This window comes from Bos grunniens, chromosome 9 (assembly GCF_055505025.1).
Source record: "Bos grunniens cultivar Pamir isolate PY7600 chromosome 9, Bosgru_T2T1.0, whole genome shotgun sequence".
Lineage (NCBI taxonomy): Eukaryota > Metazoa > Chordata > Mammalia > Artiodactyla > Bovidae > Bos > Bos grunniens.
Genome location: NC_141173.1, coordinates 89,311,996 through 89,332,245, shown reverse-complemented (window position 1 = coordinate 89,332,245; position 20,250 = coordinate 89,311,996). Strand labels below are relative to the sequence as shown.

The 20,250-nt window shown below is 43.5% G+C and overlaps 1 protein-coding gene across 1 annotated transcript in view; it reads right to left on the bottom strand.

Annotated features, from left to right (window-relative positions):
- AKAP12 (A-kinase anchoring protein 12) overlaps positions 1–20,250 on the bottom strand; it is a 118,872-nt gene that overhangs the window by 34,509 nt on the left and 64,113 nt on the right. The window contains exon 2 of the mRNA XM_086318321.1: positions 15,716–15,830. Coding sequence (XP_086174447.1) covers positions 15,716–15,830 — 115 coding nt within the window. The remainder of the gene's footprint in view (positions 1–15,715; positions 15,831–20,250) is intronic.

Here is a 20,250-nt window from a genome sequence, read left to right as displayed (position 1 = left end):
AAAAATTCCATGGACAGAGAAGCCTGGTGGGCTCCAGTCCATGGGGTCGCATGGCTGAGACTGAGCACAGCACAATATATAGAGACAGACAAACAGAGGCATCCATATTATTTAAACTGGTGTACAGTGTATCTCTGCTATAAAAATGTTGGGGGGGGGATGAGTTACGGAAAAAAGACTTAGCTGGGCAAGGCAGTGGTGAAAAGGTTGAGAAATACTGCTTTAAATATACTTAAGTCTCATTTTAAAAGAATCCTTTGAAAAAATACATCTATACAAAGCAAGGATGCCCTTTTATCATCAATTTCTCAGAAATGCATCCTGACAAGAGAAGCATCATCTTGCAGTAACAGTAATTAACCTGAGGTTCCTCTGGCTCTTTCAGAAGAGAATGAGACCATCTTTGATTTGCCTGGAAAGTCCTTCTCAAAAGGAGTGGGAGGGAGAGGCTAGCTGAAGGTTCGCACTGAGAAGAGAGCACTAACGGTAATGACCTACCCACTGACTGACTGCAGCTGCTCATCTGAAACTGATATGAGCCCACGAGCAAGCCACACACAAGACTTTAAATTTTCTTCTTCTGTCACTTTTCCTTCTTCTCCCCTTCCTTCCTTTCTCTTTCCCTCACTTCTTTTTTTTTTTAGGGGGGGTGTCTTTCTTTCTTGTTGACTGCACCATGTGGCTTGCAGGATCTTAGCTGCCCAACTAGGGGTCAACCCTCACTCTCGGCAGTGAAAGTGCCAAGTCCGAACCACTGGACCACCAGGGAGCTCCCAACTTTAAATTTTCTAGTAGTCACATTAAAATGAATAATACTAAACAGTGAGGTTCTTTCTAATACATTTTATCTAACCCTGTATCTATATTTTATCTAGTCCGATTACGCCAATATGTGCTACAAATGAAAAAATATTAGGAAAATATTTTACATTCCTTTTTGGACTGAGTATTTCACATGAAGAACACATCTCAAATAGGATCAGCCACATTTCAAGTGCTCAACAGCCTCATATGGCCAGAGCACAACTTCTAAAACTGTAAAAATAACTGAACGTCTCCATGGACTGAATTGTCTCCTAAGGACAATTCCTGCTTCTTTCAGGACAGTTCCACCCAGCTTCCATCTCCTTGCCTCCTGAACAGAAACCACCATGCTGTCCACTCATAGAACTGTCTTCACTTCTTCAGCATCCAGTCTAGTGATGACTCCTTTGTTTTCTCAGAATCACCCGCATAAGCACAAATCCTATAATAAAGCCCTCCCACCTCCCTGTTACTGAGCCACCCGTGCTAGAATCCTCCTTACTATAACAGGCTAAGGAAACCTAACTTGGTTTGACCACACACGAGTTCCTGGTGGCCTCTAAGTGGCAAGGAATTAAATTCCCACTGATAGATTTAATTGGTGCAGCTGTCTCTTTCACAATTTCTTCATTTGAGTTAATATATTGAAATCTGGGGGCTTCCCTGGTGGCTCAGAAGTTAAAGCGTCTGCCTGTAGTGTGGGAGACCTGGGTTCGATCCCTGGGTTGGGAAGATCCCCTGGAGAAGGAAATGGCAACCCACTCCAGTATTCTTGCCTGGAGAATCCCATGGATGGAGGAGCCTGGTGGGCTACAGTCCATGGGGTCGTAAAGAGTCAGACACGACTGAGTGATTTTAAACATTTAAACAAACAAACATATTGAAATCTATTATTTTCCCACCAACTTTCACTGTAATCACACACAATAATAAAGTGTTTAAAAGGAAATATATATATATATATATATATATATATGAAACGTGAAAGTGAAAATTGCTCAGTCATGACCAAGTCTTTGAGACCCCATGTAGCCTGCCAGGCTCCTCTGTCCCTGGAATTCTCCAAGCCAGAATACTGGAGTAGGTAGCATTTCCCTTCTCCAGGGGATCTTCCCAACCCAGGGATCAAACCCAGGTCTCTCGCATTGCAGGAGTATTCTTTACTCCCAGGGAAGCTCATATATGTATATATATATGTATAGTTATAGTTATATAACTACCAGGCTTCCCTGGTAGTCTGAAACTATATAAGTTGTATATATATATAAAACTGAAAAGGTCGACTAGGGACTTCCTGGTGATCCAGTGGTTAAGAATCTACCTGCCAATGCAGGAGACATGGGTTCAGTCTCTGGTTCAGGAAGAACCCACATGTGGCAAGGCAACGAAGCCTGTAGGTCTCAACTGCTGAGCCCATATTCCAGAGTCCATGCCCTGCAACAAGAGAACTCACCGCAGTGAGAAGCCTACGCACCAAACTAGAGAGAGTGCATGTGAGGCAACAAAGACCCAGTGCTGCCAAAAATAAATTAAAAATAATAATAAAAAAAAAAGACCAACTAGACTTAGACTGGCTTCAAAAATACTTGCAAAGCAAAAATTTACACTTGCAGTAGTAATAAATTTATTTAACCCGTATTCACATGAATTACAATTTACTTGTAAAGACAACTTTTCTACAAATCTAGAGTGTGACAGTTAATAAAAGTATATCTTTTAAGTCAAGGCAGAATCCACTGCCTAGATGAAGAATAAAATCCGGATGACAGAATTTACTTCTGATTCTTCCATAAAACAAAGTCCTGCTCACCAAAATTTATTGCATAAATTCCAAGGTCATGGGAATTCCCTGGCAATCCAGCAGTGAGGACTCCACATTTTCACTGCAGACAGCCTAGGTTTTGTCACCCTGGTTGAGAAACTTAAGATCTCACAAGCTGAACAGCTCGGCCAAAAAAAAAAAAAAAAAGAATGGAATGTTTAGAACACAAATCAGTTCTTAGAAATTAAAAATACAGTAACAAGATAAAATCTAGGGACTTCTCTGATGGTCCAGTGGCTAAGACTCTTCGCTCCCAATGCAGGGAGCCCAAGTTCCATCCCGCATCAGGGAACTAGATCTCACAAGCCACAAATAAAGATCCTGCATGCCACACTGAGTGGAGGCAGTCAGGCAGACAAGGAGAAATGTCATATGACATCCCTTATATGTGGAATCCAAAATGATACAAATGAACTTACTTAAAAAACAAAAGGAGACTCACAGAGAAGGAACTTATGGTGGCGGGGATGGGCAGGCAAAGTGGGAGAGGGTAAAGGAGGGATGGTTAGGGAGTTTGGGGGGAAAATACTTGCAGTGGAAAGAACAGTATCAAGTTTAATTTAAAGAAATCCTTTTGTGCTAAGCAAATAATTCCTCTAACAACATCATTCAAATGTACTTTTGTAAATTATACTCTTCCTGAAACTATTAAATAATCAATAATTCTGAGGGGGAAAAGAAAAAAAAGATCCCGCATGCCACAGCTAAGACCCACGCAGCTAAACAAATAAAAGTATTTAAAAAAAAAAAAAAAAAAAAGATGAAATCTAACCTTGAGGACATATTCCAAGAATAAAGAGATGCAAACTACATGGGGAAAAAAGCTTTCCTTAGAACCATTCTAGAAGTTCTAAAATCGGAAGAATAGTAATCCCCAAAAGAGATCAAAGAAAAAGAGGGAAAAGCAAGATATAGCTTCCTAGGAGTGAAGTTTCATAGCTTCCTAGGAATGAAGTTTCTAGACCCAAGAGGTCACATGAACCCAGCGTGTTGACTCAATGGATTCACATGAAGATTCATCACTCTAAAATCTTCACAAGACGGAGGACGAAAAGGACTCTGTGAGCCAATGAGCTACCCAGGGGATTAAGATCAGAACAGCATCAGGTGCCAATGGTAATAATACATTTATCAACGTGACAATGATAGAATCCTCGTGCATCAGAACACAGAGCAGAAATTAACACAAGTGGGGGACACTCAGGGCCAAGGCTTGATGAGCTTGAGGAAATCGTCGGATTTCTGTACACTGAGCTTACAAAGGGAGGCCACGAAGCTTTTTAATGGAGACTACTGTTTTACATCATCCACTTCCACTTTATTTTTTTTTAAAGCTATGTTTTATTTATTTATTTGGCTGTACCAGATCTCAGTTGTGGCATGCAGGATATTCCATCTTCCTTGAGGTACTCGAATCTTTTTTTTTTTTTTTTTTTAAGTTGCGGTATGGGAACTCTTGTGCTCACTTAGGCAGCACATATGACATGCAAATTCATGAAGCATTCCACATTTTGGGGGGCTTCCCCGGTGGCTCAGTTGGTAAAGAATCACCTGCAATGCAGGAGACCTGGGTTCGATCACTGGGTTGGGAAGATCCCTTGGAGAAGGGAATGGCTAACCACTTCAGTATTCTCGCCTGGAGAATTTCATGCAATGCATAGTCCACAGGGTCACAAACAGTTGGACACGACTGAGCGACTTTCACTTTTTCTTTCATGGGAACTCTTAATCGAGGCATGTGGGATCTAGTTCCCTGACCAGCGATGGAACCCAGGCCCCCTGCATTGGGAGCATGGAGTCTTAGCCACTGGACTGGTCTGCCAGGGAAGTCCTGACGCCCACTTTTTTACAACTAACAATGCCTGGGATGTGGGGGTGGGGTGGGGGAATCTTCCACTTTTATTTACAACAATTACTTAGGGCTTCCTAGGTGGCTCAGTGGTAAAGAGTCTGCTTGCCATTGCAGAAGATGCTGGTTTGATCCCTGAGTCAGAACAATCCCCTGGAGAAGGAAGTGGCAACCCACTCCAGTATTCTTGCCTGGGAAACCCCATGGACAGAGGAACCTGGCCAGGTACAGTCCACCGGGTCACAAAGAGTTGGACATAACTTAGCAACTAAATAAAAACAACAGTGACTTGGAAAGTGGGATTTCTCCTATTTGTATCCCTAACTGCTCCATCATGTAAGGCTGTCTGCTTACCATCACGGTGAGTGGCGTACCAAAAGGGATGAGCAACAATTTGTCACGTGTCATTTGTCATGTTTTCTTTCATTGACATGGTCTTCATTCTATCTGACGGTAGTTCCTCTGGCAACATCCTTGATAGGGGACCTCCTTTCTATGCTTCTGTATCAGTTTACTTTTCTACACCAATCAATTTTTTCAGTACTTAATCCTTGGTTTAAAGCAAACTAAGTTGTTCTCATGTTTGTGAAGAGTCTGAGAAATAAACTACTCTTTAAAAGTGGGAATATTGAAATTAAAACCCAGTTATGCTTGGCAAGCGTCCATCAAGGACATCCATATCTGAACGTATACATCAGCCCTGGCACTTTTCTGTGAATGTGAGGCAGCTTGTTTTCTCTGGGGACGTTCTGCCTGCAGGAGAAAAGATCAAAGACACGATAAACGTGTCTTGGAGGGCCACGGTGTGGAAAAGGGAGCTGAGTTTGTGCTTTGTGGTTCCAGAAGGCAGCGCTAGGAGCCGGCGGCAGTTGGTGGGGGTATATTTTCACTCCGGTGGAATAACGGGTTTCCTTTTATGGAGAGACTCCCCAAACCTTCAGAGTTTAAGCGGAAGAGCCTCCTATGTGGGAGCAGGAGCCTGGCATAGACAGCCTCGAAGTTCCTTCTCCCCGAGGCTTCTGGGTCCCAAACCCGGCTTTCTGGCTGTCAGTCATGAACGCGGGTGTCATGGGCTCAACCGCATACTCTCCAGATTCATACGATGCAGCCCTAACTTTTGACACGTGGAAATGTAGCTTTATTTGGAGAGACACCTTTCACAAAGATGACTAAGTTAAAATGAGAGTGGACCCAAATGCAACCTGACTGGTGCCTTATGAGAGGCCATTAGGACACACAGAGACACCCGGGATGGGCAAGGCCACGGGGCCAGAGCGAGAAGGTGGCATCGAGAAGCCACAGCCGAAACCAAACCTGACGCCACCTTGGTCTTGACTTCCCAGCCTCCAGGACTGTGAGAAAATACATGTCTGATATTGAAACCAGCCGTTCTGTGATGTATTATTTTGGCTGCCCCAGCAAACTAACACAGCAGGATAACTGCCTCATGCTTTGGTGTCAGCTGAAACAGGTACATTTTAAGACACATTAAAGCAACCCATTCATTCAGTTAATTCAATCTAGCATGTATCAATTTTCACCAAAAGTAACTAATGCATGCATTGTTAACTGAGGGGTGGGGTGGGGCTGCCTGATATCACATTGTGAAAGTGAAAGTTAGTCACCCAGTCGTGTCTGACTCTTTGCGACCCCATAGACTGTAGCCCATCAGGCTCCTCTGTCCATGGAATTCTCCAGGCAAGAATTATGGAATGGGTTGTCATTTCCTTCTCCAGGTATCACACTGAACCTACTCGTTAATTATAAAAGCAGTTAACAAACATTCAAAGTATGATGCTTAAGAACAAGGCTCAAGTGATAGGCTAAAAAGCTGTAGAACTTAAGCTCTTCCAGAGATACATACAAATATAGATCAGAGGATGTACATTCTCAAAGCATCCTTTCATATAATACAGGGACATTGTGCTTGGAACATACAATGCCAGAACCATCTGGGGGATGCTATATTAGGTGAAACTGGGGCTGTTTTAAGAATGTCTTTGAGAAAACATCTAAAGGATTTTTATTCAATAAATGCTAAATTTAATGTTTCCATTCATGGCTTCATCACCATTAGAAAAAACCATTTATTGCCATGGTCCCGCCAAGGGAAAGTCTGAATCTTGGCAGGTTATGTAGACAAGTCCATAGGCCATCTTACCTAGGCTCCTCCTCAACTGGGCCAGAGCATCCATCCTATTCATGGGTGTACAGAGCATTCACCCTCTTCATGGGTGCCCTGGAAAACTGCAGCCATCTGTAGGTAAAGCTTAGCAGTAATTTAAGATTACTGACAAGTCTTTGGGGGCCTTTATCAACAGTTTTCACTCATCTTACTGGGCTAGAACCAGATGCTATTACATGATTCCCATCTTACTTTGTGGCCACACTTAGGAAGCTCCTATCTTTCTTTCATATCTAAATAATTACATAGGGAGACTCTCTTGAATGCTTTCCCAGCTGAACTTTTTGTTCATTAAAGTAAAACTTCAGAGACTTCTCTGGCGGTCCAGTGGTTTAGACCCCATGCTTCCGATGCAGGGGTCACGGGTTTGATCCCTGGTCAAAGAACCAAGATTCCACACGCTGCATGTTGTCGTTCAGTCACACATGCCCTCCTCCCCCCAAAAACCCAACAAACGCTAAAATAAAAAAGCAAAACTTCAAATCTAGAAAATGGCTTATAAGATTAGACTGAAAAGAAGAGCATAAAAGTGTTTTTATAAAAAGGCATAATGAAATTGCCAAGTCGATCCCTACCTACCCAAAGTCACCTGTGTATCTTCACTGGCTCATCCATCATTTGGTTATTTTAATGCCTGTATTTCCAGCACTTCTGATGTGACTCAGTCATAGAATTTCAGAGATGGATGAGGATGTTCATTTTACAGATGGAAACTGATGCTCAATGAGATAAAGGGATGTATTCAACTCAAGGTCACAGAAAAAGAGAAAGGCAGCCTGGCCCGGGTTTTACTCTCCTGCATTGAACTGATGGACAGAAGTCTTACTCATTCTTTCTCCCCCTCACACCAAATTTTTCAAGTTACAATGAAAGCAAAGTTTCATCGCCCTGGCAGACTTAAATATACTTCAGAGAGGGAAAAAAAATCTCTATATAGCTTGGTTGTTAGTTACTGAAAAATAAATCTGTGTTTCTTTAAAGATGAAAGCAACAGAGTATTTGTACCAGAAATTTGTCAATGACATAAGTAATTTCAGAGAGGCACGCTAAAAATATTGCTGCGGAGCAGAGGGCTGAATTAAAACCAGTTCCCAGAAACTGCAGACTGTAGGACTTTTGCCTAAGTTCAAGGCCTATTTTGTGAGTGTTTCAAAACATTACAAAACAGGATACAGCTTGAGAAAATGTCATGCAATAATACTGTATTTGAAATACCAGAGTGTTGGAAGGGAGACCCCTCTCTCTGTCTACCCAGCCCTCATATGTGAGAGCATTGCTGGGAGTTATCATTTAATTGCAGGCAGGTCAGGGTCTGATTTCATGTTTCCAGGCAACAACACCTGGATAACCAATGGTGGGCACCTTCAGAGCCCAGCACTGAAAAGCAGCTTTGTTAGTGCTGATGCAACACAGGAAACAAACAGAGCCTTGGATACACCTAAAGAGCCCTGCATCTGGGGATGCAGGGAATGAATTGATATAAAGGGAAAAATCAAACAGATCCTCCTCTCCCATATGAGTGAAAATGTAATATTGTTAACTCTAAGTTGAAAAACTCTGTGTTTTCACTTATCCAAGTACTATTTGTGAGGGACTTCCCTGGCAGTCCAGTGGTTAAGACTTGGTCTTCCAATGCAAGGGGTGTGGATTTGATCTCCTATTGGGCAGCTAAGATCCCACATGCCTTGCAGCTAAGAAATCAAAATAGAAACGGTATTGTAACAAAGTCAATAAACACTTCAAAAATGGCCCCCATAAAAAAAGAAATCTTTAAAAAATATTTTTTTGAGCACTTACTGGGCATCAGACATTGTTCTACGCTCAGGGGACTCAACATGGAAACATACAAATCCCATCCCCACCCCCCATGCCAAGAAATCTCTGCTCTCATGGTTCTTCTTTTGTAGAGACAGGCATACTGAATGCCAGATGTTGACAACATCTGACATAGAGAAAAATAAAGGAAAGTGGGTAGTATTTGAGCAACAGGTACGCCTTCATGAGAAAACTAACAAGGTACCAGTCATGTCACAAACTGAAGAACAAAAGGGACTAACTCATAAGAACATTTCTTCCTGGCTAGGAAAGCCACCTCTCACAGAAAAGCAAGTATTTTGCAGGGGGGAAGGGGTCATTTTTGAACACTGACCTGGAGCAGTGCTTGGGGTACTCAGTCTCCAGATAAAGTTATTAAATGATCAAAAAGCAAAGAACAACAACTTGTAACCTAAGAATGGATTTTCTGTAAGGTAACAAGTTCCACGGGGAGAGTTATGAGCACTTGGAAATAACCTCTGGCCTTTCCCTACCTCAAAGGTTCCAAACACCAGAAGCTGGAAGATTCAAACAGCAAATTCTATTTGGCCAGGACTGTGACATCAGCACCATCAGAGACATGAAATTCTTCACAATGCTGAAAATTCAGCTTGTTGATAACCTCCATTTTTGTTACTATATCTGTGGGGAATATATCAGAATGTAGGAAAGTAGAACCTTGAGAAAGGTAAGGAGCACACTCTCTTAAAGACCGCTGCTGTGGGACTTCCTTGATGGCCCCATGGCTAAGACTCCACGCTTCCATTTCAGGGAGCCCAGGTTCCATTCCTGGTCCGGGAACTAGATCCCACATGCGCGCAACGAAGATCAAAGATCTTGCGTGCCTCCACTAAGACCCGATGCGGATGAATAAATAAGACTTTTGGGGCTTCCCTGGTGGCTCAGTGGTAAAGAATCTGCCTGTCAATGCAGAGACACAGGTTCGATCCCTGGTCAGGGAAGATCCCACGTGCCACGGAGCAACTAAGCCCGTGCATCACAGCTACTGAGCCCCTGCTCTAGAACCCGGGAGCCGCAACCACTGAACCCACACACCCTAGAGCCTGTGCTCTACAACGCAAGAAGTCACCAGAGTGAGAAGCCTGCGGACCACAAGAGAGTGGCCCCTACTCACTGCAACTAGAGACAAGCCCACGCAGCAACAAGCACCCAGCACAACCAAAAATAAATAAATAAGTTTAAAAAAGACGTTTGCTTTAAGTGACAAGATGGGGGATGGGGGGGGTTGGGGGTTGTTTATTTTTTTTGGTGGTGAGGAGGCATTTTCTAGGACCACTCCCAGGTCAGAGGGATCAGAGCTTTGTTCCACGTGCATGGTTCCAGCAGAAACCTCCTCATCGCGCTGTTCAGCAGAGCAAAACCTGCTCCCCAGGGTGCTGGCTGATACCTGCGGTTGACCCCAGAGGAGCAAATGGCAAGGGCAGAGGTTCCAACAGCAGCTCCATCGCATCTGGTGCAAATGCCCGCACTCAGGGTATGCAAACAGTATAAGGGATATGTGAACAAAAATTCAAAAACCAAGCACAGGATCACCACTGTGTGTGTTCTTTCACACAAGCAAATCTGGCCTGGGAAGGATGGAGAAAACATAACATCCACGGGCTTCATCACGTTTGCTGTAGCTACTCTGCAGAAAGACAAATCTCCAAGAACCCCAGAAACAAATGCCTTATAAATGACACATTCAGATGGTCTCAGAGCACAGTCACGTGACTGCTCATATACGGCAATGAGTTTTGGAGGCTTTAACAAGTATGTGATTATCAAAACAAAGAGGTCTTAAGTTTTTTGATTTTGCAATACTGACTTTCCTCATCTGTTTGCAAAGAAAATAATCTGATCAATGTATCAGTTCAGTCCGACTCTTGGTGACCCCATGGACTGCAGCACCCCAGGCTTCCCTGTCCATCACCAACTCCCGGAGCTTGCTCAACTCATGTCCATCGAGTTGGTGACGCCATCCAACCATCTCATCCTCTATTGTTGCCTTCTACTCCTGCCCTCAATCTTTCCCAGCATCAGGGTCTTTTCCAATGAGTCAGCTCTTTACGTCAACGGATACTTGAAAAGAAAATCTAAAATTTTAATTTGTAGAAACTTGAAATTTAAAGTTGGACCCAGATCAAGACAGAATTTTTAAAAAATCCTTCTTGTTCAGGCACTCATAGAGATTCATAGAAAACCATATAAGCCATAGACTATAGAGCAAATGACAATCTGAGGTGGGAGGGTTCTTTGTTAAAATCAGTAGAATCAGGGACTTCCCTGGTGGTCCAATACTTGGGACTCTGTGTTTTCACTGCAGGGGCATGGGTTCGATCCCTGGTCAGGGAACTAAGATCCCACATGCTGCTAGGTGAGGGCAAAATAAAACAAAATCAGCAGAAGATTTTCCACAAAACTAATGGCAGTTGTGAAGCTCCTATGAATGCTGGGTGTGGCATAGCTAGATAGAGCTTTCTGGTTGGAAAAAAGTTGTATTTCTATATAAGCAGTTGTGATGAATGATAAATTGCCTAAGAAAGAACTCAGAAGGGACTAACTCCAAGGCTAAAGTTCAGTTCAGTTCAGTTCAGTTGCTCAGTCATGTCCAACTCTTTGAGACCCCATGAATCGCAGCACGCCAGGCCTCCCTGCCCATCACCATCTCCCGGAGTTCACTCAAACTCATGTCCATCGAGTCAGTGATGCCATCCAGCCATCTCATCCTCTGTCGTCCCCTTCTCCTCCTGCCCCCAATCCCTCCCAGCATCAGAGTCTTTTCCAATGAGTCAACTCTTCGCATGAGGTGGCCAAAGTACTGGAGTTTCAGCTTCAGCATCATTCCTTCCAAAGGCTAAAGTAACTTGCTATAAATTGCTTTTTAAAAAAAATTTTAATAAATATTTGTTTTCATGCTAATTGTATATTCTCTAAAAGAAAGCCCCCAGAATTACATAATCTTCAAGTTTCCTTCAACACACATATACACACACACACAAACATATATCTGAAACTTATTGCATAGTTTAGAAAATATTTAATAAGCAGATCTCGTTTTCTATCATTTAAAGAAAGGTTACAAGGAAACAGGATTTCATTTTCATTATGGGAAGAGGCTTGGTTCTGAATTATCAGTATTTCTGGTTTCAGAAAACAAGCAAGCAAGTCAAAGTGGGAAAATATTGTGCATTCTGGCTGTGTCCAAATACTGTCTGTCACTTTAAATCAAAACCTTTCCAGGAGAAATGTCCCTCATTTGTAGCTTTCTCCTCTCCTGTCCATTGGCCCACCTAAGGCAGGAGCAAATGCCACTGTGAGCCAATCCTCCTAGGGACCAAAACGGCTCAGATCTTTTCTTACCGAAATGGGCAAGAGCAGAAACCAAGGTACCCAAAATCCTACAGCTAAGCATTACATACCAAATTATGTCTTTATTTACACTGCAGTAAGCTGATATGCAGAACACAGTCATATCTGACTTTTTTAACCCCATGAACTGCAGCACGCCAGGCTTCCCTGTCCTCCACTATCTCCTGGAGTTTGCTCAAATTCATGTCCATTGACTCAGGTGATGCTATCCAACCATCTCATCCTCTGTTGCTCCCTTCTCCTCCTTCCCTCAATTTTTCCCAGCATCAGGCTCTTTTCCAATCAATCAGTGGGAACAGAATCACTTTTGGTAAAAATGTTTGCTCCTTGGATGAAAAGTTATGACCAACCTAGACAGCATATTAAAAAGCAGAGGCATTACTTTGCCAACAACAGTCCATCTAGACAAGGCTATGGTTTTTTCAGTGGTCTCGTGTGGATGTGAGAGTTGGACTATAAAGAAGGCTGAGGGCCGAAGAATTGATGCTTTTGAACTGTGGTGTTGGAGAAGACTCTTGAGAGTCCCTTGGACTGCAAGGAGATCCAACCAGTCCATCCTAAAGGAAATCAGTCCTGAATGTTCATTGGAAGGACTGATGCTGAAGCTGAAACTCCAATACTTTGGCCACCTGATGCAAAGAACTGACTCACCTGAAAAGACCCTGATGCTGGGAGGGATTGGGGGCAGGAGGAGAAGGGGACGACAGAGGATGAGACGGTTGGATGGCATCACCGACTCAATGGATGTGAAGTTTGAGTAAGCTCTGGGAGTTGGTGATGGACAGGGAGGCCTCGTGTGTGCTGCAGTCCATGGGGTTGCAAAGAGTCGGACATGACTGAAGGACTGAACTGAACTGAATCACAGGGCTGAAAAGTGAAAGAAATCCCATCTGGACTAAAGAAAGATAGCCAGATCTCTAGTAAACGTGCCACAGATTAGATAGGATTCCAGGCTACCTGGGATGTTCTGGGAATAAGGGCATCTGCTGCAGCCTCTCTCCCTTCTCTTATCAACACTCCACACCAGTCAGATCGAAAGCCCCCTCGAGGCATATTTCAGTGATCTGCATTGCCGGAATACTTTCTAAACTCCCCTCAGCTTTCAGAAGAGCTCTCTGACCCAGCCCCTTTTCCCTTCTGGGTCTCCATTCTGCCCCTTGCTCAGTGGACAAGCCTGTGGATGTGTCCTGCACAGCTCGTGCTTGGGGAGATGCTGGTCTGGGTTTAAATCAAGACAGGACCCGTCTCATCGGGTTACTGCTAGAGGTCATTCTGCACAAAAAGTGCACCTCCAGGACCCAGGATCCTAAAAGAAATCAACCCTGAAGGTCTGATGCTGAAGCTGAAGCTCCATTACTTTGGCCACTTGACGTGAACAGCTGACTCATGGGAAAACACCTTGATGCTGGGGAAGACTGGGCAGGAGGAGAAGGGGGCGAAAGAGGATGAGATGGGTGGATGGCATCACTGACTCAATGGACATGAGTTTAAGCAAACTCCGAGAGATATTGGAGGACGGGGAAACCTGGCATGCTGCAGTCCATGGGGTCGAGGAGTCGGACACGACTGAACAACTGAACTGAACTGAACCGGGACCCACAGTAAACGCTTGTGAAGTGTCAGCTGTTTTATTTCCCACCCCCACCCCTTGGCTGGCAGCCCTTGTCCCAACAAATCTAAACCCAACCTCCCCTCAGGCCCCAGACCTCATCCTACTCCCTGATCTCAAACAAGGGTTTCATCAGAGCTCTAAGGAGCTCTTGTCTCTTGCAAGATTCATTAATCACCATGTTGCCTGGTCTCAACCTCATTTTCATCTTATGGATCCTTCCATGTACTCGCTTATCTCCTCTGATGGGCCATTTTAGCTTTTTCCATCTTTCCTGAAGCACGGGGCACAGTGACTTGGCTATGGAAGGCTCCAAAAAGGCTGTGGCTTGATTTGATTCAAAGGTTAACCATGGGAAGGACAGAGCGTGGGACTTTGGAATCTGAGTTGGGGCCGTTCCAATTATTTTGGTAGAGATCATTTGAAACTCTGACACAGGCTGTGCAGATCCTCCTTGTGTGAGACTATGTATTTCTAACTTTATAGGGTGCCTGTGGTGCTAGAGAAAGATCACAATTCCCACCAACTTCAAAAGCAGCTCCCTGCTTGCAGCAGCTCCACAGGGGCGGTGAACACAGGAGAAACAGGTTCCACATGTTAGATGAACCTCATCTCACCGAGGCAATGGCCAGTCTCCTTTCACAAGACTTTTCCCTTCATTTGTCTTTTTCACATTACATGTAAGCATCAGTTTACCATATGCCATCATTCTGTACATCCACAGGAGTTGTTAAATCATTCCTTTATGACTAAACAAGATGATGAGACAAGAAACAAGAACAAAGGAAAGTTCTTCTTCCCTTGCAAGAGCCCAACTTGTCAAGGTGATTGATTCTGACCCTGAGGTATGGTCCCCACCCCGTCCATGGGCTGAAATCAAACCAGTGATAATGTGGTCTCACAGATTTGCTTTCCAATAACCACCCCTCTATGATTTCTGGGATAAAGGTTATAACATGCGCAGTATATTATAGTTGGGGCAAAGAGGTGTGCACCCTGAAATATGCTGTTATTGTTCAGCTGTTAAGTTGTGTCCGACTCTTTGTGACTCCATGAACTATGGCATGCCAGGCTTTCCTCTCCCTCACCATCTCTTAAAGTTTGCTCAAGTTCATGCCCATAGTTGGTGACACCATCCAACCATCTCATCCTCTGCCACCTTATTCTTTTGCTTTCAATCTTTCCCAGCATGAAGGTCTTTTTGAATGAGTCATCTCTTCCCATCAGGGGGCCAAAGTATTGCAGCTTCAAGCATCAGACCTTCCAATGAATATTGAGGGTTGATTTCCTTTAAGATTGACTACTTCGATCTCCTTGCTGTCCAAGGGACTCTCAAGAGTCTTCTCCAGCACCACAGTTTGAAAGTATCAACTTTTGGCGCTCAGCCTTCTTTGTCCAACTCTCACATCTGTACATGACTACAGGAAAAACCATAGCTTTGACTATCAGGACTTTGTCTGCAGTGATGCCTTTGCTTTTTACTATGCTATCTAGGTTTGTCATAGCTCTCCTTCCAAGAAGCAAATGTCTTCTTGAAATACACACCACTAGAAAGAATTCACCTGCCAATTCAGAAGAAATGGGTTTGATTCCCCAATGCGAGAAGATCCCACATGCGACAGAGCAACTAAACCCACACACTGCAACTACTGAAGCCTGTGTGCCCTAGAGGCAGTGCTCAGCCAACAAGAAAAGCCACTGCAATGAGAAGCCCAGGCACCGCTACTAGAGAGAGGCCCTTGCTCACCAAAACTAGAGAAAAGCCTGTGCAGCAACAAAGACCCAGCACAGCTGAAAATAAATAAATATAAAATACTTTAAATACATTAACAAAAAGAAAGCAATACAGACTACCAGAAAAATCTTCACAAGGGCAGTAGGCTACTCCAGAGTGAGAAATACTGACTCCTAAACCAAGACCCCAGCATTTTCAATAAGAATCCAACACCAGGCAAGTGGTTGGAACATGGCAACAATAACAACAACAACCAAAGCATGGTTTCAAGATAAGGATGCCTGAGAAAAATGAAAAAAAAAAGACTTCATTTCATTATAAGCATTGCTATAACCTCCTATACCGAAATATGGGGGCTACAATGGATTGCTTTTGTTATCAGTATGATACTGAGAGTGTATGACAGGTAACACGACAGGGCAAATCCTGCCTAGGTTGTTTTTAATTGTCCTCTGAGGACTCCCTGTTGGTGTTGTTTGCCTTCCATCCCCTGGCTCTACCCAGAGCCAGGCAAGGCGGCTTACCATCTGTGACAGTCACTTCCTCCTCTTGGCCAATCAGGGCTTCCTCCTGGAGGCCGAGCTCGCCTTGCTCAGCTAAGCTGTTGACAGTGGACAGCTGGCCATTCTTCTGCAGGAGCTACGGGGAAGACAAAACCATGTAAACTTGATTTCAATCTTCATGACCAAGTTAGAAACAAAACCGTAAATTCAAGAATATAAATCATCTAGAGGAGAAATGCAGAGAAATGGAGGGTTAGTGACAATGAAGATGTAAGTTTTTCTTTTTTTTTTTTTTTTCCCATTGGAATGATCCAGCTATCTTATAAAAGATACAGGGAGCTATAAGTCAGCAGATAGGGCTTTGTATCTGGGTAAAGGTACACACCATTCACACATTCATTCATTCTTCTGGAAACCACTCATAGGCAAGATACACATACCCATCATTCCAGGCCTACTCGAGATGTCACAGTGACTAAGGCGGGTGTGGTCCCAGATGCTTTGAGCTTACAAACTACCATGGAAGACATGCATGTGTGCATGCTAAGTTGCTTTAGTCCTGTCCGACTCTTTGCGACCCTATGGACTGTAGCCCACCAGGCTCCTCTGTCCATGGGATTCTCCAGGCAAGAATACTGGGGTGGGTTGCCATTTCCTTCTCCAGGAGATCTTCCTGACTCAGGAGTTGAACCCAGGTCTCCTGCTTTGCAGGTAGAGTCTTAACCACTGAGCTACCAGCGAAGCCCTGGAAAGCAAGGAAGGCAGACCTATGGAAGACAGACCTCTGAAAAACATTTTTTACTTTAAAATAATGTTTCCTTGTGATTAGATGTAGGTTATGCATATTTGGCTGGAATATACCTAAGTGACAAGGTGTCCTCAGGGAAGAGGGCAGACATTTAAATAAATTACAGCTATGGAAGCTATCATGCAGGAGGAATACATACAGCACATGACAACAAACAGAAGGCCATGACCTAGGCTGGGGACAGGGGGGTTGTTAAGGCTTCTCAAAGGAAGTAAAGGGAAAGCTGAGCTCCAAGATGCCGGAGCAAGGGGTGTGTGAGCAAAAGGTAAAGGGGAGACAAGTGAGAAGGCCCTGTGGTTCAAAGGCTAGTGAACAAAGAAGAGACACCAAACATGTCTGTTCAAGAATCATTGTCCTTAAAAATATTACTAAATTGCTCGCTTGCAATCACCCCTATATGGATAGCCCATGCATGACAACGAAAGACTCAGTGTGATGAAACGAAGATCCTGTGTGCTTCAACTAACCAAATAAACAAACAAATAAATACTTTTTAAAAATAAAGTTTTAAGCCAAATGAAAATTGCACAATAACCATTAGGAACCTAAGAATTTCAACAATGCTTTATTTTTCATTTGCCTTAAAACCAACTTCGGGCGAATTCCCCGGCGGTCCAGCGGTTAGGACTCAGAGCTTTCACTGCCAAAGGTCTGGGTTCAATCCCTGGGTCAGGGAACTGAGATCCCACAAGTCAAGGGGCAGCCAAACAACAACAACAACTTAGGGAGGTGCTACTGTTCCATTTTACAGATGAGGGCACTGAGGATCAAGGTGATTACAGAAGGGGAGGCTGGCTGACCACAGGTCTCACAGCTTAGCCATGGCCCAAAGGCCAGGTTCACCACCAACTACTTCCAGGGAATTGCCAACAACAGTTTTTGGAGGACCTGTTACCATGCACAATGATAAAATGCCTTAAAGAGTATCGCATAATACCCAGACCTGAGTTTTCCAAAGAAATCTCAAAGCTGGTCACTTTGTATGCATCATTTCATGCTGTTTACAGGCCAGTGGAGTACCCTGGCCAAATCACTGAGTTCTATCAGAGTCTTGAAGGGACTGGATCCAATTCAAGACAATCAATCCAGAAGGCTTGCACAGTGCTGAAATTGATTTCACCTGGCTGTTCCCTGCTCCCAGCAAAGATGCCCTTCAACTGTGAGAGCTGCCTCCTGAAATAATATCACTGTACTTTAATGCTCTCACTACAGATGGGATCATTGGCTTCAAAATGCCCATGCTGAGTCCACGTATTAGACACGATGCTCAGATTACATTTCCACTTAAAGTCTTCTCTTACCAAAATATGAAAGATGGGAGTTTTAAATGAAACTTAAAGACAAAAGCACGGGAGACTGGGGTGGGGATGGGCTCTTCACAATGCTCATCAGCAAAAATGTTGGCATTTAAGAGTGTTTTAAGTAAAGTTCACCAGGTCCTATGCACAAGTTAGACGTAGATTTCACTAATAATGTGATTAAAAGCCAGTGGGGGAAAGCAAAAAATGCGAATTATTGTGGGCTACATGCTCAACAACTGGGATTCCGGTAAAGAATCTGCCTGCAATGAAGGAGACATGGGTTTGATCCCTGGGTTGGGAAGATGTCCTGGAGAAGGGACTGGCTACCCACTCCAGTATTCTGGCCTGGAGAATCCTATGGACAGAGGATTCTGTCAGTCCATGGGGTCTCAAAGAGTCGGACATGACTGACTAAGCACAGCACAGCACAGCACATGATCAACCTAAAAAATGTTTAAATAGACACCATGACATGGCAACCTAAGTGGGGGAATAAGAGACAGTTATTCTAATATCTCGCTCTCAAGGGATAAAAAGTTGGTTAACTGTGCTTCTAGTTTAGGATCCAGAACTCTGAAGTTTATGATAAAGTCTAGAATTCTACAGAGTTTCTATGGTTCTGAAAGATTTCTCATAATTCTTCGTGAATTGTCAAATCCAAGACATCTTCGCATGGAGCCAAATTGAGTATCTTTAAACTTGAGAGATTCTATAGGCACACATTTCATCTACTCTTAGGAATTTTACACATATATCATGATGCACCGTAGATGATATAAAATAAAATGTATCTTTGAGATCACCCGCCATCCTGCTTTATCAAGTGTGATAAGTAAATTGTGTGGATTTCTTATTTCCAGTGACCACAGGGCAACGGTCTCTACCTCAGAAAATTGCTGATAACTTTGGTGACAATTTACAACAATGAGAGTACCAAACCTGAGTTTTGAGCTTATTGTATTATATGTATAGCTTGGGTCCAGCAAGGGGCGTTGTCTGGCACGTTCAAGCCTGAGACACACTGGTGCTACACACAATGACACACAATCCCCTGTGCTCTTACAGATGGGTAATTCACATTTTTGCAACCCAAAATGTGTATATGTAGCGTCTTTTATTTCTTTTTCTCCCATTCTCAACCAGCTAATAATTCATACTATTATGAAGGGTTCAGGCATTTCTGAGAGTTATCAGTATGTTCAAATCACCTTGAATCACAAGAAATCTAACCCATGGTTCCTTAACAGTTAAGTTCCTCCTGTCTTTTCTATGAGTGTTTATATGCACACAAGCTTTCATTAATAAAAAAAAAAACAAAAGGAGGGCTTCTCTAGTGGCTCAGTGGATGAGAATCTGCCTCCAATGCAGGAGACACGAATTCGATCCCTGAAGCAGGAAGATCCCACTTGCCAAGGAGCAACTAAGTCCACGCACCACAGCTATTGAGCCTGTGCTCTAGAGGCCAGAAGCCAAAACTACTGAACCCACAGGATGCCATCAGTGAAGTCTGTGCGCCCTAGGGTCCATGCTCCATAACACTAGAAGCCACTGCAGTGAGAAGCCAGTCCACCGAAACTAGAAAGCAGCCCCCAACTCACCGCAACTACAGACAAACCAGCACAGCCATGAAGACCCAGCACAGCCAAAAATAAATAAGTAAAATTAATGTTTTTAAATGGAGGATACATGCTTTTATAACCTGGCTGCTTCACACATTGCAGAAGCATTTCTTTGTCACTAAACACATAACTGACTTGTGCTCGGTCTTTCTTTTCTCTGTAACTCGGACGCGCATAGGTCTTTCTTTTCTCTGTAACTCGAATGTGCATAGATGACAAAGCTTTCCGTTAAGCCCAAAGAAACCCTGAAAGACATACAGACACAAGTCAGTGATCCACAAGATGGGAAGGGCTGGAGCCAGATCAGATGAGAAGGGTATTTAAATTAGGGAGAAAAACGGGTGGGATTGAAGTTTTCAAACTCATTTACTCTGAAGCTTCCTCACATAGCTTTATCCATCCACCTAGTTCTTAATGTCTCTTGAGATGAGAACTGGACTTCAAAGGCATGCTCTTTGCACTAAAACACAGCTAGCACCAGAAAACTTATTTTCCCACTGGATTTGTGCTTCAAAAACCGTAAACGCCTCCTTTGAGCAAATCAAAACCCTAAATGTTTTCAAGCTTATATCCCTTGAGTGGGTCAGCCAGAGTTTATTCCCGTAAAGTATTACCACATTACAACTAAACAAGCTTCGAAAGAAAAAAAAAAATCCCGAATGCTTCCAACAACAGTGTTTTCCTTCTCATTCCTCCAAGAACAACAACTGAAAATTTCAACATGGTAGCCAAGGCATGGATTTCCCAGGCAGCTCAAGAAGTAAAGAATCTGCCTGCCAATGCAGGAGACGCAGGTTTGATCCCTGGGTTGGGAAGATCCACTGGAGT